Genomic DNA, 26,309 nt, shown 5'->3' on the forward strand with positions numbered 1-26,309 from the left:
GGCTTACTGGGAGAGAAGAAAATATTCTTATCGAGAATAAAAAAAAAAGGTTTATCGAGAAATATTGAAGCATTTAATCTTTGAAGGAATGTCGAGTAAAAATTATTACTAAGTAAATCATTGAATACATGAACGTTGATGAGTATTTCAGAAAATGTCGGCGATAAATGCATTCTTTACGTTTAAATATTTATGGCTAGGCAACTCAGTTTGGAGTTTATGGAATAAACATTAAAGTAACATTTGCATTTTTAATATTATATTCTAATAACTTAAAATCATTTTTTTTCGTTCTCATTTTCGTTTATTTGAATGGAATAAAAAGAAGTTCTTGCTAGCTTTTACCAAAATAATTTAAAATATATAATTATCTGTAATTAAAATGCAATATTATTTTTTATCTAGTAATATTAAATTTTAAAGAAAGAATGCCGCCTTACATGCGACTTTATAAAGATGTTTTTTTAAAAATCTAATACTGGTATTATTTACCCTTAACTAATTGCGTTCCATAAAAATAATTAACTTATTGCAAAAGAATATCAGTTAAAATAAATTTTCAATAACTATTTATTTTTCAAGGAATATTTAATTTAAAAACAGTTAGAAATTTCATTAAAATGTAAAAATAATCATGACTAAGTGATTTTATATTCTTATATAAAGTTAAATCTTAGCACATCATGACAAGGTTTAGTCAGTCCTGAAAACGTTCGAAGAGTAACATAAGGCCATACTCACTGCAATAAGCTTAGAGTACCTAAATACTAAAAGAATACGAAAACTTTTTAATTCTAAATTGACAAAACTTCTTTGGAAAAAAAACGCGTTTAAAAGCAGCAGAAATTTCAAGAAAAGAAAGAATAAATGTAGCAATAAAGGAAACGAAGGAAATAAAAATAAAAATATGACCACCGAAGCCGACGTCTTCAGGGGGTACCGGCCCCGGTAGCCATAAAGCAAAACCTTTTCTATTGAGAGAGGGTGCAAATGCCTAAATTAACTCCCTCAGTACCCCGTGAAAGTTTTTATAAAAAATAAAAACTTTTATTTTTTGATGATTTTGTTTGAGTTTCTTTTCTAACTTGGTTCTGTATTTCATGTTTTTTTTTCCTGGACTTCTATACAAAACCTCCGGGGTACAAAGGGAGCTAATTTAGGCATTTGCCCTCTCTCTCTCAATAGAACAGGTTTTGTTTTATGGCTACCGGGGCCGGTACCCCCTGAAGACGTCGGCTTCGGTGATCATATTTTTATTTCCTTCGTTTCCCTTAAGCTTAGAGTAAATTCATGCTGATTAAGCTCTTTTTCAAGCATTTTTTATGAAGACAAAAAGTACGTATGCAGATCGTAGTAAATCTAAAAATATCAGACACATTAGAAAAATACTAAAAATAATTCCAAATAATCAGACGCTTTGTAAAACGAGTGAGAAAATTTCAAAAGATCCGTTTTTTCCAATCAGGCTCCGCAAGTCGTGGTGACTCAAGGTATAAAGCGTTCGCCCTTCAATGAGGCTGTCTCGCGTTCAAATCTCAGCGATGGCTGGTCCTTACGAATTCCGCATCCGGCTTGCACCACCCACAGTGCTGACATAAAGTATTCTCAATGGTAGATGGATCATGGGTTAGAGCCTCCTTGCGGTCAAGATAACCGTAGGAGGTTTTCGTGGTTTCCCTCTCCATGAAACCCAAATGAGGGTTAGTTCCATCAAAAAAAGTCCTCCTCGAAGGCCAATACTTGATCCAGGAATTCCCTTGTTTTCTGGATTGGGTTCAGACGGAGTTGAACATTTGAAGACGTGAATCGAAAACATTGGGCCGGCTGTACAATGACGGTTACAAAATAAAATAAAATAAAAATCATCCTACACATATATAATTGAAGAAATACTAATGAGACAATCATATATTACACGGAAAAAAAATATTTCTTCTTTTTTAAAAAAAAATATATATATATATTTTTGACATATTGTCTCAGCTTCACTTTAATTTCAAAAAGTCGTATCACATAAATAAAAAATCAACACTTTATATTCTTCATTATTTTATAATTATTCAATTACGTCCAAATAAGTTAAAAGGCACATAAGTGGATTACAATAACTCTGAAAAAATATTAGACAAATTAGAGAAATGCAGGAGATTATTAGCCTGATTATTAGCCTTATTAATGCAGGAGATTATAAGCCTTATTAAAGCAGAAGACTAATTAGCCTGAGGCATTGTAAAACGATAGCGACAATTGACAAAAGCTGGATTTTCCAATAGGTCTATGACATGTACAATTGACGGGCTTTTTATGCGAGAGTGATATACAAAGGAAAAAAAGAAAATTTAAAAAATGTATAAAGCAAAATTATTGAATAAATGCTGTAGATAGCCTCTCGTCCTAGCTATCACTATAATTTCAAAAAGTCGTACCATTCACGTAACTGACAATTATAAAACTAAATTAAATGTTTCTCATTATATGCTCATATTATCTGTTTAGTTTCGCAAAAACGAATATATATATATATATATATATATATATATATATATATATATATATATATATATATATATATATATATATAGCATATGTATATATATATATAGTGCATATATATATATATATATATATATATATATATATATATATATATATATATAAATATTACTGTAAATGACCGAAATCGGTGGTTATTGACTTTCACTGGTGAATGTTGACAATCACATAGTCGCTTTGGTAAATAATTTGGTTTGTCCGAAAGATAAAATGTTAGTTAAATGCCATTATCCGTTATGCACTTGTCGGTATTCTTCACTCTGAAGTTTTAAAGTTCAGTGCCACTGCCCGGTATACATTTGCCCGTTTTGTCCTACATAATTTTTTTTTTAAAGTTAAGTTCCCAGTATGCATTGAACTGACAGTCCAAACACAGATGTTTCTCCTAACATATCCTCATCAGATATTAAAATATCGAATAATATTGATATATCAATGAATGAATTAATATAAAATTGGATATAACTAATATTTTGGACACTGACCAAAGCGATTATGTGATTGTTGATATTCATCGGTGAAAGTTGACATTCTCTTGATTTGGGTTATTCTCCGTAACACACACACACACACACACACACATATATATATATATATATATATATATATATATATATATATATATATATATATATATATATATATATATATATATATATATATATATATATATATATATATATATATATATATATATATATATATATATATATATATATATATATATATATAATATATATATATATATATATATATAATACAAAAAAAATACTTTTGTATTAATAAAAGAATTAAAACTCTTTCGCTTTCATAAAATGTCTTTGTTAAAGAGTAAGCGTAGAGATATTCTATTTTGGGAATTCAAGGCCGAAAACATACCATTGAATCATAATTAGATTTATATTTCAAAGGAATATTTATTTTTAGAATCTTGCTCCTCTTTCACTTCCATATTAGGAGGCATTGAATGATTTTTCCATAATGCTTAGAGTTACAATGGTTTGTACGACTGGAACCTAATTACATCAATATCTGTAAGTATTTAATGCGGGAACGATTGTTTCCGCATGTCTCTTGCTGAATAACGTGTTCCAATAAACATCTGTCGGAACCATCCGGAGTCTTGTCCTCACCCCCTCCCTTGTGGAGTGGAGATGTGAACTGTTATAACCACCAGCATAAATTTTAATAAACCTTTTGATAACTTATTATGGCTTTTGACTGCATTTCTAAAGATGAATACACCAATGATAAAAGGGAATTAGCCCTGTTATTATATATATATATATATATATATATATATATATATATATATATATATATATATATATATATATATATATATATATATATATATATATATATATATTTATATATATATATATATATATATATATATATATATATATATATATATATATATATATATATATATATATATATATATATATATATATACAGTAGGGAACCGATTATCCGGAACGATCGGGACCATCGCTATTCCGGATAACTGATTTTTCCGGTTTTCTGAATCGCTACAAAAAGCCGTTTTTTTAATGTTAAACCCAACTAAAAAAAATTTTTTTTTTGGAAATAATCTGAAAAAGAAGAAAAAACGATGGAGTAATACACTAATGATTATTTCCAAAATGATAGTAAGGTAAACATCTTTCAAAAAAGAACGAAAAATCCTAAAATCTTATGAGGAAAGAAAATTTTTTTTTAAAATGGCGGGAAAATTTATCGAATTTCGTTCCGGTTTTTTGGTTTTCCGGTTTTCTGATTTCCGGATAACGGGTTCTGCACTGTATATATATATATATATATATATATATATATATATATATATATATATATATATATTGTGCAGGAGTAATGAATGCGAAAATAAATTTATATCTTCGAAATACATATATGTTTAAAAATGCGCATTCCATATATTTAAAAGTAGTTTTGTAATAATATTCTCAAGCTACAAGTTAAAATTCAATAAGGAAGTCTTGGACAGAAAAATACCTTTCTTTTTCCGTTATTTTCTTTCTTTTTCCAAATTTCTGTCTCACTTCACTGATTTCACTTCATTTCGTTCGTAAACTTCAAAAAAGCAATCACGTCTCAGAAAAACAACGTTTGAAATTCAGAAAAGAAAGTTTATACTCCCCCGCCCTTGACATTTTATTTTTCAGTTCAATTCCATGGGCTTAATGATGAATTTTTCTACACATAAAAAAAATATATATAAATTTGTTACTTCACTATAGAATGCATGTCTCGATAATTATTTAAAGGATATTCTATAATGACCTTTCCTGCAATCGAATTTTTTTATATTCTATTCGAAAATGAAATAAAAGAATTCGACACAATAAAAGAGATCATACCTTAATCTTTAAACCAGGAAAAAAACGCTATTGAAATGCATTAAATCACAAGTATCTTAAATTTTGAGAAAATATTAAAAACCAGATTATAAAACCTGAGGTATTTCTCGCAAATTTCTTTCTATTTCCTCTGTAAATTAAACAGGTTTTGATGGTTTTAGTAGCGCCTTCTTCAGTAGTGATACGTTAGATTTCGATATTGTTTTCGAGTGTAATTCAATAATTAAATATTTATTTGTGACCCTATGTATATATATATTTTTAAATGTCATTCTTGACTAGGTTACTAAAAATACACGGTGAAACAAATTCTGGTTAAGTAAAGACGAATTTGGTAACAAAAAAATAAAAAATTTGTTTTTGTAAGGAAAATTGCAATTTATGGTATTTAAACCATTCATATTGTGACGTTTTCCGTTCATATGGTAATGGTTTGTCAAACAATTCTAGTAAAAAGAAGAAAAAACATAATTCTGGTTCTAAACACCAAAATATACGTATTTATAAACCATTCATTTGGTAATTGTTTTCGTTCATATGATAACTGTTTACCAAACACTTTAATTTTTGAAATTATAGTTCTTATTACCACATATTTAGTAAAAATACAAAACTGAAGAGTAAATTTAACCAAATTAATAATTTTTATGCCATACTCTCAGGTATCATTGTAAAATTATTAAATTTTACTCCATTTGCTACCGAACAACAGGGTAGTAAAACCTTATTTTATTGTTTTTTCTCTGTGTATCTATTACGGAAAAATATACTTTTTCAGTATTCTTCTCAAATGTACAAATTCAAACATTTATTGTAAAAATATGCAGAATACTATATGGGTTATCACTCTTTTACCTCAAGATCTTCAATTTCACTACAAATCAATGTGATTCTACAATTTCCAAAGAAAAATGATGAGTATATTTCACCCATTCAATTTTAAATTTTTGTTATAATCATTATAATATATGAATCTTAAAATAATTATAACTAATCATTAACTAATGATATAATTAATTATAATTTATCAGATAATATATTTGTATTCCAAATGTTATGCTTGAAACTTGAAATCATTCATGAAGACTCTAACGAACCATCGAAAATTATTTCCTAAAAATAAATTTTTTTTCTGTAAAATCATTCAAAAATACACTCTACGGCAGATAATAAATGTCCGAATATCAGTATACGAAAAGCTTCTGATAATTATAACATTGTCAATGTTAAATTAACTTCATCTCCTTGCATCGAAGGTGATTTAAACCACAACTGAAAAGAAAAGTCAGACAAAAAATTTTCATATAATCCAACAGTCATTCCAATAATCGTTGAACATTTCAGTTTTGCAACAATAACATTTATTTGTAAATGTGGCAGGATAATTAAATCCACATCATTTTTGAGAAAATAGAAATCATCAGTTATTATTTTCTGACAATTTACAGTAATACATTACTTCAGTGTCATGTAAAGCCATTCGAAAATCCACACTATGACCGATAATGAAAGTCCGAAAATCAATATACTAAAAGCTTCTGACAATTCCCACATCGTCAGTGTTAAATTAACTTCATCTTCCTGCATCGGAGGTGATTTAAGTCTTAACCGAAAGGAAAAGTCAGACACAATTTTTTCATACAGTCCAGCAGCTAACAATCGTTGAACAAACATGTCAATTTCACTTTTGCAACAGAAATCTTTCTTTGCGAATATGGCAACGTAATTAAAACCAAAGTTCTCTTTAGAAAACAGAAGTTTGGTGGGCCATCTAGTTTTTACATAAAAATCAGTTGTTATAAAAGCATAACCATCTTCCATCATGGCCTTTTTTATTTTTGCGTCTGAAGGTTCTATCTCCCAATCATTATCACGACTCATCTCTCCTAAGTATCGAGCAGAACTTATTTTACTATCAAGTAAGTATTGCAAAACAAACGAACCCCTCGGCATCGTGGTCTTAATCTCTCCCTTTTTAACTGTTTCTGCTAATTGAGATATTGTTTCAATACCGTACAACTTGGGAGGTACAGCAAGAACTGATAAAATTACTGAATTGTACCCCATTGAAAGCAAAAACACGCCAACATAAAACGTCAGCAAAAGGAGCCTATCCGTAGAGGCAAATACTCGTTTATACTGAGCGTACTGATGCAAAAGCAATTTCACAGAATTGAATGCGTGGACTTGCCAAGAAATGCGTCTTTTAAGCAGCAAGCGTAACACAACTGGCATTAAAATGAAAAACGCCAAAACTATAAACCATAAGCTTGGCGTAAAAGGATGCAGGTAGGCCATTTTTGTAGCATGAACTGTGGGTAATTTGGTAGCAAATATTATGTTTTGAAAATGGTAGGGAAATGAGGCCCATGCGACTTCAGCTCTTTCATATGTGATTGTTATCCGGCTCATTGCTAAATCAGCTTCATCTCTTTGTAACATGCCAACAGCTCCGGACCAGCTTCCATTTCCTAGTGGAGCACCCCATTGCTCGTCCCGTGGCATTACTATACGAAATTTGTAGTTTAAGGCTTTAGATAGGAGAATCAAAACTTTGTTTTCGTAACCGTCTATGTGTATAAAGTTACCATCTTCATCCCTTTTGACTTCGAAAATGCTGAATTTGGGCACGACAGCAAATCTGAAAGTTCTCGGTACAGACATCTTCAATTTTCTTTATTTGATATTTTATAGTTCTATTGTAAATAATTATCTAGATTCACTGTTCCTGTTATGAAAATACGATTCGAAAATAAAAGCTTTGAATCTTTTAACAAGAGCTCATTTCGAAATATATTTCAAAATTTTTTACCGGAATCGAAAGTTTTTAACAAAGACGTTTGCAAATCTTTCGAGTTTATGCAATGCGTTCCATTTCCGTTTTAGGTCAAAAAGTACTTTAAGGGTGCAAAAAAGCATTTAAACATGTAATTAAATGTAGTGCTTATTTTTATGTTTCTAAAGCGTTTCGTTGACTAATACATTAGGAAAAAATTCGAGTGATAAGTAATATATTTTCCTAAATTGTGTGATTAAGATTATTAACTGGATAAGATTATTATTTATTCCATTTGCTAAGGGCAAAAAAAATATTGTTACAATTTTAATCATATTAAGTGGGATTTTTTGTTTTAAAAAATGTTCATTTTCCTGTACTAATACGATTCAAGTAGTAAAAACACTGACGCATTTAATCTAAAAGACATTTTGTAAACAAAATTCTAAGTTATTTAAGTTCCCCTAAATCAAACGTAAATAGCTGTCACGTTATGTTCTTGTTTACTGTTCAGCTTTTAAAATCAGAAATTTACAGTTTACATAATTGTATCTTTGCTGTTTACATATTTGTAAAGCTCCACTCTAAGCAGGATTACGAAGGGATCAATATTTTTTATTTAACAAAAAGGGTTTTCATTGTAAGTAACTATACAACAAAAAAATTATCAAAATAGAAGCTATATATTTTATTATTACTATTATTATATTTTTAATTCAAATTTGTTTCGTTACAGTTTCAATTTGTAAAAAAGTGACATCCAAAATATCGATATCTAATGCATTCATTTTAAATAAGTCAGATTTAAAAAAGCAGATCAAACTATTTTTGCTCAAAAACCCCGAAACTGTTTACCTCTTGGATTGCTTCGCAATTCAAACTCGCTTCGTTCGCCAATTGCGAACTGTGTGTATTTTTTGGAGAAAAAAAAACACCAGAAAAATTTTAAAAAATAGTTTCTCTTGTCCCAAATCTAAGATTTGTAAGAGTTTGGAGTTTGTTTTTTATTAAAAGGATTTCTACTACCAAAAAATTTATAAATGACGAGATTAGCATATGGGCCATAATTTTATGGGCTAGATGAAATAAAAGTGATACTTACCCAATTTATCTATTAATTTTTTTTCTCAAAGAATGTATTAATTTTTTTTCTCTTTTTTTCTCTTTTTTTTCTTTTTTTCTCTCTATCTTTTAAAAATCCGTTTATTTTTCAAGAAAAAAAAAATAGCGCGTGATGTCCCTCTGCGCGGAAGAAATGTAATGTGGAAATGAAAATAGGAAGGGGTAGAATTGATTTTTAGTAAAATCATATTGTTTCTCTAAGACAAACTTTATTAACATTGCTTACAATTCACAATTGATCGCATCTTTTAATTATCATTTTCGAGTGAAGAAATATCCAAATCTATAGCATTTACAATAGGATTATGATAACTAAAGTAAGATACAAAATGTTTGAGTTCTATTTTTTCAATATTTCTTGCAAAAACTGCATCAATGGTAGTTAACGTTTAACGCAACCGTGTTGGAAGTCGTATTAGAAGTTTCACTTTAAAAAAAATACCAATATTTTTTTACAGTTAAGTCTTTTACATTGGCATACCCTTGTAAGCTTTTTGATTTTTCGCTCTTTCCGTATAAAAATAAATATTGACTAACAATACTAAGCTATGGAAGTAAGTATTAATGCATTTTTTAATAACCATAAAAGTAAATATTTATAAAAACAGGAAGTTCCACCTCTATTCGCTTCGCTCACCAACCCTCAGGATTGCTTCGTTACCTCTTTAATTTTGGACTATAAATAAATTTTTACAGCAAAATTTAAAATTATGTAGGCAAAAAATTCTAAAAAGTTTTTGTGATTTAACACAGATTTAGTTTCTGATTCTGTTAGACAACAAAACTTAAATCTAATAATTTTGCTCAGTTATCCTTACAACTCTGTTCACAAAAATTGTGTTTTGAATTCTTTTCTTTTTTTTAAATTTTTAGTTACCATTAAGAATTTAATAAATATTTTTCGTTTAAGACATAACTATGTAATATTAAAAAAGGTTAATATTTAATGTGGCATTGGAAAATTTGAACAATTCTTTTGTATTCAACTTTTTAACTGCATTTGCTGACTGAATGCAGTTGCTCATAAAATTTAGGATGAAGGCAAGTATAATCTAGTATCAAAAGGCAAAAAAATATTTTTTTTAGCATTTTATAATGGTGAAACAGAAACTAAATATGTTTCTGATGAAAAAAAAATTGCTTAAGAGATACGCGATTACTTTATAATATAATAAATTAATAACACTATTAGTTCTAAGGTCCTAATTTTTAACACCAATCAAAATAGAAAAAGCATACAAATAACAAAGAATCTCTATACATTGATATATCGCAAGGGCCGCAGCTGTTTTGGGTGTTCAACTAAACGTTACATTTTGTATTGCTAGGGGAGAGTGGGATCAATTGTAACATTTTTTACTTAACTATTTTAACTAACAAAAATCCAATATATTATTAGTATTAATTAACAAACGAGTAAAGTAGACTATCCTCTACTAGAAAAAAAATACCTTATTTTAAATGTTATTATATTAGTTATTAACAATTTTTGACAGTCGTGCACTTGTTACAATTGTCCCCACTTACGGGGTCAATTGTAACAGTTCATAAATTGAACTAAAACATAGTTAATTATACATATTATAATAGTTGTGACACATTTTTTATTGATCAAAATAGTAGTGATATTTTAGGAGTAAAAATAATAATGAGCAAAGACCTAAAGGGTTAAACTTTTAACTTTAAGGGGTTAAAAATTTTAATTTATGCTGTTAAAGGTGACAAGTAAAATAATGCACATGCAACATAATGATATAGGAAACTATTGGTGGTTCTTAAAAAGTTAAGTAATGGTTTGTAAACATAAGATTATTTATTTTCAGCTGTTACAATCGTCCCTTTACTTATTGTTACAATTGTCCCCAAGATGCCATTTCAGCTTCATTTGTTAAAAACAATGCTAGTTAATTAACCAAACTAACCGTTTTTTTTTTAAATTTAATTAAGGTGTCCACTTACATATTCGGTTAATAATTTTTATTTGTTTAAACAAAACTACTTTGTTTCAATATAATATTCTAATACCAAAAAAAGTACTTACGTAGCGTGAAAATGTCTTTTGTGATGTAACTCTTTCAAAAGTACATAAAAATGGTTGCCAGCAGGGGTGTACATGTAGATTTATTAAATACACCTTGTGCGCCACCTAGGTTACCAAATCTAGAACCCGACACTCGAAATTTTGGTTCTGTTACAATCGTACCCTGTTACAATTGACCCCATTCTCCCCTACTCAAAACTTATATAATTTAGAAATTTGAAATTACTGTGGTGTGTAGAAAGGTAATCGAGAACTACGTAGAAATAACGAAAAATTAACATTCGATAATTTGTTCGAAAATTATTAGCTGTTTAACTAGTAGGAAAAAATACCATGCGGGCCGCTCTACAGGTCGCAAAAATGCAACTACAGAATTAAAATTTGGCATGCTGTTTTTTTATTCTTTTGAAATTTTAATTCATTTGAAAGTTATAATAATATTAAGTGTTTTTTTACGTTACATTTAGCTTTGCTGCTCGAAACCTATGAGACATAGAAATTTGAAATTACGAAGATAAGTAGAAAAATGTACAAGGAGTTCGATGGAATAAAAAAAATTGTGATTCGGTTATTCGTTCGAGAATAATAACTGTTAAACTTGTAGTTCGCTGAATCTTGGTCTACTGATTGCTGATATGCAACTAGAGTTTTCGCTGATTCGGTGCGCTTATAGGAACATTTTTATCCATTGGTAAAATGGATCTTGCTTTGGGTTCTATGGCGTATGCACTTTATTTTGACGTCATCACACTTTTCAACTGTGTTCAGGAGTAATAGTAAACAGTGCATTTTCATTGAATGCGTTGCTATGGCGACAGCTGCTGCTTGATATTTTTCTTAGAATTATTTTATTTTACTTTCACCAGCAGTCATACTTAATGTATTTACATAATAATAATTTAAAGTATTTTTATATTCTTTTTATTATTAACTTATCTTGAAACGCGTATCTTGAAACGCGATCTTGAAACGCGTATATATTCAGGATTTGAAACTAATCCGAAGATGAACATCAATTGAGACAGTTTTTGCAACCCATAATTTGAAATGTTGCGTCGTTTATCGTAGTCAAACTAGAAAATGTTGCGTCGTTTATCGCAGTCAAACTAGAAAATGTTGCGTCGTTTATCGAAGTCAAACTAGAAAAAAAAAAAGCATTTGACCAATGGGTAACCAGTGATTGTAATAAAGCCATCATGATTATTTTATTATTTTTATTATTTTAGCGATAGTTTTTTTTTCTTCATATTTTCCATTTATTCCATAACTATTACAAGTTTAAGTGTTTTTTCGTGATCTTTTTCAGATTGTTTCGCTTTCAATATTGACAGTTTATCTGTTGATGTAAAAAGCACATTTTTCCATTGGCGAGATCTTTATTTTATATAAGCTCGCGCTCGAGAAAAGGACGAAGCAAAAGAGAGGGAGATTGTATGTTGTCGGACATGAATCTTAACATTCATAGTTAAATTTTTGAAAATAAAGATAAAAAACTTAACAATAATAATCGTCAAACAGGACCAAAATCTTTTCCAATTTGAATTCTTGTAATTCCCTTCAACAAGTGGAATTACTTCTCATTTAATTCTTCTTATTGAATTTCGCAATCTGTATTCCTTGGGTAATTTTTTCTCCAAGTGCTTTTCCAATCTAGGCAATCTTTCATTACGATAAACAAAATGATCTTACATGAAGCTAAAATAATTGTATATTTTGTTATTGTTTGTGTAATTGTTTCTTTTTGTTTTGTTACGCCTATCGTATAAATGTTCTGTGATTTTGTTGAAAATTTTAATGTTTAAGAAGAAATAAACAAGCATGAATCAGATTAACCGAGGGAGGTTTTCGTGGTTCGCAAAGGTGGGATAGTTCCATCAAAAATTCACTTCCATCTTCTCTCAATACTTGATCCAGGAACTTCCTTGTCCTCTGGAAAGAGTTCAAAATTGCTGGACTATAGAGTTGAACATAGGTTGACGTAAATTCAAAATTGGGTCAGCTGTTCAATGACGGCGGTAATAAAATAAACGACAGTAAGAAAAGTTAGGTTATATTATTTATAAACATTAAACTGATGTAAGATTTCCGAATATTCTGTGTTAATTTAAGAAGAATGCTGTGAGAGTTTCTGATTAGTAAGATGGAGCCGAGCAAAGATTTAAAGCAATTGTGCTGTTTCTCTTATTCAGAAATCAGAACAAATTCTCCTAAAATGTACTAAAACTTCCCAACCAAATCTATTACAGCACTTTTTAAAAAAAAAATATTATTTTTTAGATGATATTATAAGCGATGCTGTTTCATATTTGTTTGATAAACTATAGTTCGTTCACCAGGAGTTGACACTTGGCTCCACCTCCTCGGACGCTGAGTTCATTTCAGCACGAGAGTAAGAGGAGAAATATTTCCGCGCTTGAAATTGAGACAACCCTTAATGCGTGCCGAACGCAAACAGTGAATTCTACTATATCTTTCGTTACTCTAGCTAATTAAATATATTTTAAATTTAAAAACTACTATTTTCTCAGCAAAATGTCTCGAAAAGGACAAACTATTCACTCAAAAGAGAGAAATGTCAAATTTGTGAAATATTTAATGTTAAGAAAATGCACATTAAGATTGCGAAATAAATATTTTTGTCATACGACAGCCATATAGCAACCTTGTTCAAGATTGTTCGCGTCCTTCTCTCAAAAATAGCGAAATAGTATAGTCGGATATCACGTGATGTTAGTGGAGTCAAGTGCCAACTCCTGGCGAACGAACTATATCCATGATAATCGATCAGCGTTACAATACAATTTCCCCTTTTATATACAGTGATGGAACGTGCACCTAAAAAAGCAAAAATCAATTAACATTTAATTCAATATAATTCAGTTCTCCAATCGTAAAAACTACCATAAAACAACATTAACAATGCATGTTTAAAATAGATTTTTAGACCTAACTGTAATTTTACACTTAATAGTAAACTGAAAGACATAAGTTATGATATTTTGCTTATTTCTTTTGATTAATTTTTGCTCTCTTGAGAATATTTTGCTTTTTGAGTAATTTAACATTTTTAGGCCCATGTTACGTCACTAAGAAATACGAAACTGCGGCGGAGAGTGATATATATATATAATGTTCCGTAAGCGAGAAGTCTGACTCGTTGTCAGTCGTAAACGTATCACGAAACTGAGAGGCCGCGGTGGCCGTGAGTAAGTAATCGTTCCAAAGCAGCACGAACCTTGATGTTGTAGAGCCAAGCCATTTGTATGTAGAATCCACGCTGTAACCACCATGGAAAAGGGTATACAACCTAGTCCAGGGAGAGTTAGGAAGCTTTATATATATATATATATATATATATATATATATATATATATATATATATATATATATATATATATATATATATATATATATATATATATATATATATATATATATATATATATATATATATATATATAATGCCTGCCACATAAATTGTTTGCTACACCGATCGTTAAAATAGATGTTTAAATTGTTAGAAACAGAGCCGCAATGGCTCAGTGGTTAAGGCATTGAAATGTCATTGTGAAGAACTGGGGTTCGTTTCTCAATGGCGGTATAAAGCCCACCTCGCTGCAGAGCGATGGGTACCAGCTTGTCTGGCAAGTAAATACGGTCTGTGTGCAATGCTGACCACATTGTCTCAATCATGCCGTTGGTCATGAAATTGTGGAATTTTAACCTTCATGACGAACTGGCCCACTCGGGCTGTTCTTTTACTTATATTGTTAGAAATATGTAAGTGAACTTTAAGCAAATAAAACATAAGTATAAATAAATTTAATTTGTTATAGTTGTGTTTATAAAAAATATTCATTTCTTTTAAACGCAGTTATTTTTCTTTACACAAATATATTTCTTTACATAGTCCGAAAACCAAACTTTTCAAAGAGTAATTCACATATCCATACAATGAATGAAACCGAAAGTCCAATACCTAAGACAATAAATGCTTCTGACAATTTCCAAAAAGTCAAAGTCATTATATCATTATCATTTCTGTTAACAGAAGACTGCTGTTTAAGCTGCAAACGGAAGGAAAAGTCACCCATTATTTTGTTATAAATTCCTGCCGCAAATAAACGTTGAACAAACATATCAAGTTCACTCTTACAGCAAAAGTTCTTGTTAGCAAATATAGCAACATACATAAATCCAAAACTCTCTTTTGAAAATAAAAGTTGAGGCCCCCAACGTGATTTAACGTAATAATCTGGCGTTACGAAAGCGTCACCGTCATCAAAAAGAACCTTTCTGGTCATAGCATCGTTAGCAGCGATTTCCCAGGCATTAGCTTTAGCTGTTTCACCAATATATCGAACTGAATCAATATTGCTACTTAATAGGTACTGCACAATAAATGAACCTTTTGTGGCGAAGGCTTTGATGGCTCCGTTTTCAACAGCCTTCGCCAACTGCGAAATCGTCTCTAATCCAGGCTGTTTTGGTGGAACAGTCAAAACGGACAAAATAACAGAGTTGTAGCCCATGGAAAGTATAGTAGATCCAGCAATAAACGAAAAAATAAGAAGCCTACCACCGTAGCTGGAAACTTTTGAGTAATCCGGTGACTGGTGCAGAACAAGTTGCACGACATTGAAGACATTATCATGCCATGGATATCTATACTTAAGAAGAAACCGGCACAGAACGGGCATTAAAATGTAAACAGCCAAGACGATAAACCACAGTTTAGGATCGAATGGGTAAAGGAATGACATTTTTGTAGAAGTTACACTCGGTAGCCTGGTAACAAACACAATATTTTGAAAATCGTATGGAAAAGAAGGCCATCCAACTTGGGCTCTTTCATACGTGATGGTTATTCTGGATAAAGCTAAATCAGCTTCATTTCGTTGCAGCATGCCCATAGCTCCGGTCCAGTTGCCATTCCCTAATTCCGATCCCCATTGCTCGTCTTCAGGAATAACGACTTGTAGTTTGCAATTCAAAGCTCGAGATAAAAGGGGTAGAACTTTGCTCTCATAACCACCTATTTCTAAAATAGTTCCATTAGCATCTCGTTTCGCGTCAAAAATATTAAACTTCGGAATAACAGCTATTTTGATATCTTTCACAGAGGACATTTTTTCAAAAAATAGCTCTTTCAGTATTCAAACTAATTTACGATTTTTATCTCGCAAAAAAATAGCTTTTTAAAGATATTCAAATAAACAAAAAACTTTTCCACCGACAGATTTTTGCATGGAAATCCCATCAATCAAAGTAATGTCCAAGTATTTACAAATAAGAAAATTTGCAAAATGAATATGGATAAAGAGGGGATTACGTATTTACATTGGATTTGTTTGTTACATCATAAGTAATGGTTGGACAATGATTAAAGTAATAGTAAATAAATTTTAATTCACATCATCTCGTGAATTTCGTACGGAATAATATTTTGCAAATGAGTAATCGTAACAAGATCATTAAACGTGCAGTTAGCGTAATTAACTTAATGGACTTTTCGAAACAAAAATTCGGTAAATAATGTTTTCAGCTCCTACTGCTGAATTTTATTTAAAAAAAAAAGGTTAACTTTGCCTCATGCGCTCTGTAAATATTTACGCTTTTAATGTAAATATATTCTTTTAGAAACAAATGCAGTCACTAGAATACCTATCTCTATAAAACAAACACTAATATGGCATAAGTATCGTGTCTCATCAGAAAATTTTTTAAATTTGCATTGTATCGCTTAGTTAAATCGCATAGGTTTTCTATGACGCACATCAAGCATTAGTTAATTGTTAAAAAATATTGCAACTTTCTCGTTAATGGCTACTAAGTTTTTTGAAGTGATACTTCGTATGCGACTTCCAACAAGGTTGCGTTAAACGTTTAACGCTACATTTTTATTGGCCGGGAAATCACGTGGTAGGATCCAGTTTTCCCTCATTCATTTCCATATTGTTTTGGTTCTCACTAGCATAAAAGTATTGTTTTTCTATAAATATTTTTTTAGTTTGCACACATAATTTAATATAGTATTTTTTATTCTCAAATTTAGTGGATAACAATTGTAAAAAATGAGTGAAAACAATCCCACGGACAATGCGACTGATTTAAGGTTGTGTCAAGGTACGTCTCTTGTGAATATCAATTGATTGTTTCTCTTCTGAAATTACATTATGACGCATTCACATATATTATTAATACAAATACATTTTCCATGGCGAGACGATGAGGCAACCACAAGCACTTCCACTGGTTCAAGAGGGAAAAATGCACAATATTACCGTGATTACAGAGCACGGAAGCGAGCGGAGCAGGAAAAAGAGTCGTTGAATAGAACTAGCGATCCTTCTACGACTGCTGATTCTTCTACAATTAACGTCGCAGGTTGCGAAGTTTAACTTCTTCCACGCGGAGGGACTCCACGCACTATTTTTTTGGGGGGGTTTACGACTACAAATGTTCAAAAGGCAACTCCCGCATCAAGTATTATGAGAAATTTGCCTTCGTAGAGGACATTTTGATGGAACTAATCTGCATTCGCGTTACGTGGAATGAAAAACCACGAAAACCTCCCATGGTTAGCTTGATGGAAATCGGACTCTAACCCATGATCCGTCTACCTCTGGGAATATTTTTCGCCAGCACTGTGGTCTGTGCAAGCCGGATGCGGAATTCGTATCTACCACACATCGCTAGGATTCGAACCCGGTTAACCTAGTTGGAAGGCGAATGCTCTGTCCCCTGGACCATCACGGCTCTTAGTCGATCATTGACCGTGTAAAGCTAAGCACAGAATTCATCGTAAGACTTTCGAGTTATTACTTTCGATTTATTTTTACGCCTAAGCTTGAAAACACGCACCATTGCAATGTTTGTAATATAACAGGATTTTTCAATTTAATTTTAACGAAACCAATAACAAATGAATTCGGAAGACCCCGCAAGCATAATATGATTACATCCAAAAAATAACAAACAGCGATATTTCACACTATTATAGCCGAATACGGAATAATACTCAAAGCATGACAAACTTTACACTTTATTTATGTTGATATTAATTTTCTTAAATTTGTTTTAGGATGACGACCTTGTAGAATTAATAAATTACAAACAACTCTAATGAATGGTAAAATTACGTGTAAATGTAAACACAAATCACATTAATAAAACTTTCTAGAACATTAAGCCCGTACACACATCATCTTCAAGGCATAACTTAAGTGAAGATTTCTGAATTTCTAGCTAGCTCCTTAAGCTTGAAAATAGCTCCTTAACAGAGTTATCTTGAATCTACAAAATAGATCTTAATTATAAAACAATCGCCTTACCATATATTTCTTTTTTTTTTTTTGGTAGAAAAGAACCGTTTTTTTAAAGGACAATAGAAAAATGGGGCAAGAATCTCTCCAAAAGAAATAGAAATCCAAAGAAAAAGTATTAATTTCAATAGCTCATATTTTAATTATTATTTTTTTCATTTAGATACCATTCCATCGATCTAAACAATTATAAATATTTTTTTTTTAAAAATAATTTAAAGGGCAAAAAAAAAGTCGTTGTTAGAAATCGTAATTTGCTTTCAAAGCACTTTTTTTTTTCTTTTTGAAGAAAAACTTAGTAAATTATCTATATAAAACAGAATATTTGTTTGTTTCATATATAAATCCGCAATTTTAAACCTATTTACTTTAAATTTGGTGTTTTTAGAGAAGGCATGGTGGTTGTCACTGGTAAAATTGTTTTCGGTATAACATATGCATGGAAGGCATTTCTCACAGAATTAACAAGAATGCCATAGTTGGAAAAAAGTCGATAGTTTTGATTGATTGATTTTATTGAAATTACATGCATTTGCTGACTTGTGTGCTCAATATATAGGCTTATAAGTCATTGTCAAGTAGAAAATACAGATAGAACAATTCAGAGAAAGACATCACAAAGAATACATCCAGGGTTACGGCGGGATTCGAACCCGCTACCTCCACGCTTAACAGAGCGTTTGGACCGGCGATACCGCTCGGCCAGGGAGGCCCCTCGATAGTTTTGGTAATATGAGGATTAAAAAAGATTACTTTAGCACTATTGTCGCTTAGAGCTCTATCAAACTAAAATCATTACCTGGTGAATTTGTAGCACAATCTTGAAAATGAATCATTTGTAATTTACTTGGTTACGTTATCACAAGTAAACCTATGGCAACATTTCGCATGCTTTCCCCATTAGCGAGGGGAGAATCATAGGAGAATGAAGTTTGTTAGTTCTCGTCAGGATTTTCGAATAGATTAAAAACTTTTAAGTTAAGATACTATCTGGAACTAAAAACTGCATTGAACATAGATCTAAAAGAAAACGTTGTGGAAATTTAAAAAAAAAAAAAATATTTGTGACAAGTAAATACGAAAAATATTAAGAAAGGGGAAAATATCGTAGTATATTGTTATACAACTGAGTAGAGGGTAAAGGCATGGAATCGGTCTTCTCGCCAGATGGCGTATTCGAGCGTTAGCGATGGTAAATTACATTTTAGTAATGGAAGTTATAAAAATTAATTTTAACACTGAGGTGATTGGTATCACTCTCTAAGATGAAAAATAATGCAGAGGTGAGGTCCATAAAATTATACGAAAAATATATATCTCAATACTACACACTTGATTTTTGGGGTCATTGAAATGACATTTGAAAGAGGCCTAAGATGATGGCCAGATAACTACGCGTTGACATAAATAATTTTATAGGCGCATTGCAATGTATAATGGGCATAAATTATTACAAAAAAAGACCTTTACAATAGTTTTACCATTGATGCACATTCTGTTTAAATTTGGTTATCGAGCCACGGTGTTTTCGGGGATAAGATCTTGCCACCAATTGAGGTGAATAAGGTTCGAATTACAGAGATAGCCGGTTGATACGAAATCTGCTTCCAACTCACATCGACCATAGAGCTAAAATATTTTCAGCGGTAGAAGGATCATGAATTAGAATCTTCTTTGCATCAGAGTGGGAGGTTTTACTCTCCTTGTGAAGCAAATGTTGGTTAGTTCCATCAAAAAATTCTCCACAAAGACTAGTTTGTCCCAATGCTCGATCCAGGAGCTCCTTTTTCTTCTGAGTTGGGTTCAGAATTACAAGGCTTTCTGAGTTGAACATTGACATTCATAAATCCAAAAATGGGTCGACTGCTAAACATGGGTCACAAACCATCTCATTGTCTCTTCGTTGAATTACGGATCACCACAAACTTTCAGTTGCCTTTTGCAAAAATGGATTAAATAAGCTGTAGGGGTGGAAGAAAGTAGAAACTTTATGAATCTCAAAATGAATGAATCAAAAAATTACTCACTAAAACCGATGTTCGCTCGTCAAAAACAAGCTATGCTTCCGTAGACGTAACATTATAAGAATCAAGTATTTTAGATTTTCTCGCTAAACTCCGGTTCTCGTTCAATTAGGTGGTCGAGCAGTTAGTGTGCCTGACTGTGAAGACAATGGCTGCGGGTTCGAATCCCGCTCAGGGCGTGGATGATTCTCTCTGTGTGTTGTCCTGTGTTATATGTGAATGTGGCCCACCCTATAAATGGGTATCTGATGCAGTGTTGTGTGGGTAATGTTGCTAGAGTCTGACTCTGGTCACAAGGTGCTCACCATGGTACGTAAAATGAGTAACAAGTCCGGCACTTTCCACGGCAAAGAATGATAAGTTCAGGGTCTGTCGCTAAAAAAATAATAATAAATTTAAAAAAAATTCGATCAGGGCTTGAGTGGATTTGTTTTCACAGAACATGTTTCAGTTCCTATTTTTTTTCACTTAATTTTTCAAATCATTGGTGACTACTGGGACACTAGGTAAGTAGTGTTTGATAAAAATAAATAAAATAAAAAACACTATTATAAATAACACTCTATTTAATAAATAGCCTTATAAACATCACATTACACTTATATTCATGGTGAAGACTTTTAAACTCTCATGCAGATGCCTGAGCAATAAATTAAGTCTTTCAAGATTGGCACAGGCAGCACTTTAAACAAGCATGATTGATCGCAATAAGAGTGTGAAATAATGTCATCATCTGCAGGCTTTATTATTGCATGTAAGGCAATGATAGATGCTCAAGAGTTATCTAAACGATTGTGACACAATAAATATTTGCAACATATCATTTCTAAGGAAACTTGTGAAGACAAACTAATTAATAAAAATTAGAAAAATAATATGCATTTAAAACATATTTTTTACGACATAAATTACAATAAAATAGTTTTTCTTTGTTTACAGCACACAATTCCTACAGGATGTTCCAAAAATGACTTAAGCTAGTGAAGAAAAATGGAACAAGATAAAAATGTACAGTTTACTGAACCAGTCTTTTTTTCACCAATTTTAAAAGTAGTTCCAAAGTTCATCAACAGATGGCTATGATAAATAAACAAAACTATAAAACAATGTTTTCATAACAATCCTGAGTTGTAAGCACAGTGAGGCACAGTCTGACAGGCAATGGAAAACATTATGTTACAGTTTCTTCAGTAAACAGCCTCATCTGTTGTTTAGCTATGCAACTAATTTAGAATATTTTAGAGATAATAATTTCCAACGCAGAACATAGTAAACAACACATTTCTACCATTTTCTTGCTATACTTCGTCATTTATAGGACACCGCGCATGACACAATCAGGCATTTTTAAAATACTTGTCAAATTACAACAAATGATTTGAATAAAAATTGATGCTACATTCATGTCATGTACAATACCTTGCTAAATATGTTTTTACTTACAGATTAAACTATTATCTTGGCACATTACAGCCAAGAAAGAATTAGCCATCCCTTAAGATACTAATGATATTTACAGACATTTTTATGGTTTTTCTGCATGAAAAAAAATAGAGTCAATTTTAAAAATAAAAATATTTCATCCAATGGAAATTTTCTCTAAGACAAATTATTCATTAAACAAAAAACATATTTATTTTTATTGTTATTATTTTTAAGTTTATGAGGCATGTCAGATACGTTTTTTTAGAATTATTATAGAATTCTTTTTCTTTTTATTCCAAAAACAGAGAGAGAAACTATAAAATTTCAATTAATCCTCTTTTAGTGGTCATAAGTTTTATTTGAGCTGCTTTATTCTTTTGCATAACACAGCCAACTGAAATTAAATTTGTTTTTCAATCAAATTTCTTTTTCACAATGAAAAGAAAAATGACTGTAAAGCAGTAACAGGGTCTGGGAAGCACAACAAGCAGTAAATAAAAAGGTTCTGCACTTTGTAGTTAACATAACTGAAATAGATAGATCTGTAATAAGATGTAATAATTTTTTTTTTTTTAAGTCCCATTTGGAATATCAGATACAAGATTATGAATCTATGAGTGACTTATGAATAAATATTGTGTTGGAACCTAACATTTTTTTTTTTTACATCTGCAAATTTAAAAAATTAATAGAAAAATAAATTTGATGCTCCATAGAATTTATTGCATATTAAAGACACATGAAAAAAAATTAAGTAAAATTATGCTTTAAATACTGTCTACGGGTATATTTAAAAAAAAATCATATGATTGAATAAATTTATGTAAAGCAATTATTGCATGAAGCTGCGTAAAAATTATTATTCTTAAGCTTTTAAAATTATAATAAAAATTCCACCCAATTTAAAAATTCTAAGAATTTAAGGCAATTTTTTAAAATTATTTTTATTACTTAAAGCAGAGTAAAGAGTAATAGCAGAGCAAACTTAATTTATTTTATCCACATTTTTAAATAAGTGAAGAAATTTTAACACCAAAATCTTTTATAAAATATTTAGTTAAATAATTTAATGGAATAAATAATAAATACCAATACACTATCAAAGCCAAACTAAATGTAAAAAAAAAAATTATATACATTTCTTTTTTTTTTCTGGTGAATATTTCTATGCTTATACATATACGTCAAAAATATTTTTTTTTGAAAAAAGTAAGACAAAATAATTTAATAATAACAAAATAATAATCACTATATACGTCCATTCAAACTTCAGTACAAATTTCATAAATTTAGAAAAGAAACAAAATTCAAGATTAGTGTAAAATTAATAAAGTCATCTATAAACAGGACACTTTACAACAGCAGAGGTTATAGTCTTTTCAAATAACTTAGAACAATGTTTTTAGTTTATTTTTTTAATAGGAAGTAGTAATACATATTTGAAGATAATTTAGATTTTTTTCATATGAGCTTTCAATTTCTCTTAAAACAGCCATTTTTCCTAAATATACAACCTTAAATTTTATATTAGTTCTGGTAGTCACAGATATATCAATTTTCTATATAGAAGGCAAATTAGAATTAGTAATTGTTTTCATCCTGATTTATCAGGACATAGACTAAATCAGATATTTCTCTTCCAAAACAGTTGATAATAACAAAATCTAAATCAGATATTTTTCTAGCGTTGAAATTACTGCTGGTGCATAACACCTTTTGAACAGAGTGGTTATAACTAAAGTTACCATGTTTAGATCAACATAGTGTTTGTTCTGAAACAATTACATCAATGAAACTCAATATTAACATTACATGAACAATTCAAATTATAATTCAAGTTTTTTTTTTTAATTTGACCAACAGATGGCGCTTTTGTAACCAAGAAAGGAAATTATTGCTTTTAGAGTGGTTTAAAAAGCCAGCAATTAATAAGTCACTACTGCAAAATTATTTTGTACTATCATAGTTCAGAAAAAAAATTAAAAAATTATTGCTAAATTCGACAAAACTGGGGAATTAAAGTCATGCTGCAATGTCAGAGGATGAAAGCTGTGTTAAAAGGAAGACACCTTATGTTTTTGCAATAAATCTAAAATTGATTTGTGTTTAGGTTTAGCTTATTATAATCTATTCTGAACATGTATTTCAGGAGAATAGAATTCATATTGCTATCATATCATATTGCTATCATTCATATTGCATATAGACGCTATAGTAAAATAAAATTTTGTGATTCAAATTTCTGTTTTTTGTTTCTTATAAACACCTTTTGTCACCTGGTGATAAAAACTGATTTCGTTAAGAGTGTTGATATTAGTTATATAAGGTATTTCTTTTAAAACACTTCTAAGATATAGTAAAATTGCAAGATTCATTTCAAAAAAGAAAAATTTTAAGAAACAAGTATAAAATATTGCATATAGACGCTATAGTAAAATAAAATTTTGTGCTTCAAATTTGTGTTTTCTGATTTTTATAAACACCTTTTGTCCCCTGGTGATAAAAACTGATTTCGTTTTCCCATTAGCTATAAGTCAAAATTAGGAAATTTAGCTATTGGTCAGTGGGTACTTGTTGTATTTTTAAAAGTGGCCACTTTTTCCGAAATTTAAAATGGTTTAAAAAAAAGTGTTGATATTAATTATAAAAGGCATTTCTTTTCAAACATTTCTCAAGATATAATAAAATTGCAAGATTCATTTCAAAGAAAAATTTTAAGAAACAAGTGTGAAATAAACTAATTTTCAGAATGTTATAAATCATTCATAATAATGCCACATTTTTTTAAAAAACAATTATTAGAATAATATGTATGTGGAATAAATTTTTGACGAAAAAAAAACTAGTGATGGAGAGGGTGGCAACTAAAAGACTATTTTATAAACTCAATTTGCTATGCCCGGTGGCTGGTGTCAAGAGAGATAAATTTGTCCCATACTATTAGCCCATAATAATGTAAATACAAAGCTTCAACGTCATACCATCACCAAGAACGAACTCTTATGTTGGTCTAAATTAGGTAAATTTAATCATAACCATGCTGTAATTTTGTCAATAAAGGTTTTATAACCAAAGCATGATACATTGTAATTAAAAATAGTATTTTAAAATAAAAAAAACTCTTGAACATCTAAAATTGAAAAGGTGAATTATTTGTAAATGATAATGATACATTAATGCAATTAAAAAACAGCCTATAAATTCTTCAAGTCAAAGATGCTGCTGTAAAAAACTGAGCAGGGTCGTTTCGTAATGTTCACTAGTATCTAAATGTCGTAAACTATGCCTTTCAGTAGGATAAATCTGAAAGAAAGAAAAAATATATAAAAACAATATGAAATAGAGTAAGGAAGGATAATAAGCAACTGGAAAGATTTTTTTATTTTCTGCATTACTATAAAACAATCAGAATATAGAAAAAGTTTTATATTTAAAGTTTTTTTTTTCCTTTTTCAAATTAATTTTTGGGTGTAAAATAAAAGTTACTGCCATCACATCCTTTAACATTCGGTGTTTTTGCAAAATGCTTTTTCTAGAGGTAGAGAACAAAAGCAGAGAACTTTAAAACAATAAAATGTATATGGAACTTTTAACAGAAATTAAGAACATGACCCTTATCTATATGATCTTTCATACATATGTTTAGATTATTTACATTTAATGGTGGATAAAAAATTTTTAATTCCAATTTATTAAAATATTAACACACAGCATTTGCTACTACAAGGAAATATATTTTATAAAACTATAGAAATTCAATAGCAACTGGAGGGTATTTTCTATATGACAATAAAAAAAGTTTAAAAAATGGAGTAAGTAATTTAAGATATCTATCTATAAATTTTTCATTTAAAAATTAAATGTGTAGTAATGAAACAAAATTTTAATCTTTATTTAACAATAGTCTCTTAATACAATCTCATATTTGAAAGTCTTTGACATGTCATTTAAAGAAACGATGCAGTGAAAAAAAACTACTAAATACATATCCGTTTGCAGAGCACTTTTAATAACTATGTTTAAAAAGATGTTTAGTATTTCTATATATTCCTACAATTTTAACTGATTTGCCATAAAGATCTTTTATTTCAAATGCACTACCACAGTTATGATTTTTATTTATACACAAAAAAATAATTAATTGATTAAAATAAAAAAAAATTTAACATAAATTTCTACAAGCACAATCACAAAAGAAAACTTAGTTACGTTTTTGCTTGATTTATTTAATTATAATAATAACTATAGCAAATTATTAAACAAAAATTAAGTAATCATTAGTCTCACTTGTAATTGATAAGGTTTTCCAGCTTTTATTAATGCATTGATAAGTTGACTGGTGTGAGCAAAATGAACATTCTCATCTCTTAAACCGTGAATAATTAATAATCTGTTTTCTCTGCAAAGAAAAATGTAATAGAATTCATTTTTAAAGTTAAAATAGTTAATAAGATAAATTATTAATGTTAATGAATGGTAGGCTAAATTAAATGTATAGAAGATTTAAAACATTAAATTAAAATACAAGAACATAACATAAAATAACATTTGACAAATATTTCTATAAAGAAAAAATTCTTTTGATGAAAACAGAAATGCAAATTAGAGAAACTAGTCACTTTTGGGTGCATGCTTCCTATATTTTCACCATGAATTCAAACC

The 26,309-nt window shown here is 29.8% G+C and overlaps 3 protein-coding genes across 3 annotated transcripts in view; all 3 read right to left on the bottom strand.

Annotated features, from left to right (window-relative positions):
- Positions 1-6,389: 6,389 nt before the first annotated feature.
- Positions 6,390-7,598, bottom strand: LOC107445234 (uncharacterized). The gene has a single exon (XM_016059582.3). The coding sequence runs from the start codon at positions 7,596-7,598 to the stop codon at positions 6,390-6,392; it is 1,209 nt and encodes a 402-aa protein (XP_015915068.3).
- Positions 7,599-14,762: 7,164 nt separating this feature from the next.
- On the bottom strand, positions 14,763-16,221 carry LOC107445235 (glutamate [NMDA] receptor subunit 1-like). The gene has a single exon (XM_016059583.4). It carries the CDS (start codon positions 16,000-16,002, stop codon positions 14,776-14,778), a length of 1,227 nt encoding a protein of 408 aa, XP_015915069.3. The 5' UTR covers positions 16,003-16,221; the 3' UTR covers positions 14,763-14,775.
- Positions 16,222-22,785: 6,564 nt separating this feature from the next.
- Positions 22,786-26,309, bottom strand: part of LOC107445236 (dipeptidyl peptidase 9) — a 46,153-nt gene continuing 42,629 nt past the window's right edge. The window contains exons 20-21 of the mRNA XM_087163595.1: positions 25,935-26,046; positions 22,786-24,950 (exon numbers count right to left, since the gene is read on the bottom strand). Of these exons, the coding sequence (XP_087019721.1) occupies positions 24,858-24,950; positions 25,935-26,046 (205 nt within the window). The 3' untranslated portion in view covers positions 22,786-24,857. The remainder of the gene's footprint in view (positions 24,951-25,934; positions 26,047-26,309) is intronic.

Source organism: Parasteatoda tepidariorum, chromosome 5, assembly GCF_982258835.1.
Source record: "Parasteatoda tepidariorum strain Cologne lab strain chromosome 5, Ptep-v5.0, whole genome shotgun sequence".
Classification (NCBI taxonomy): Eukaryota; Metazoa; Arthropoda; class Arachnida; order Araneae; family Theridiidae; genus Parasteatoda; species Parasteatoda tepidariorum.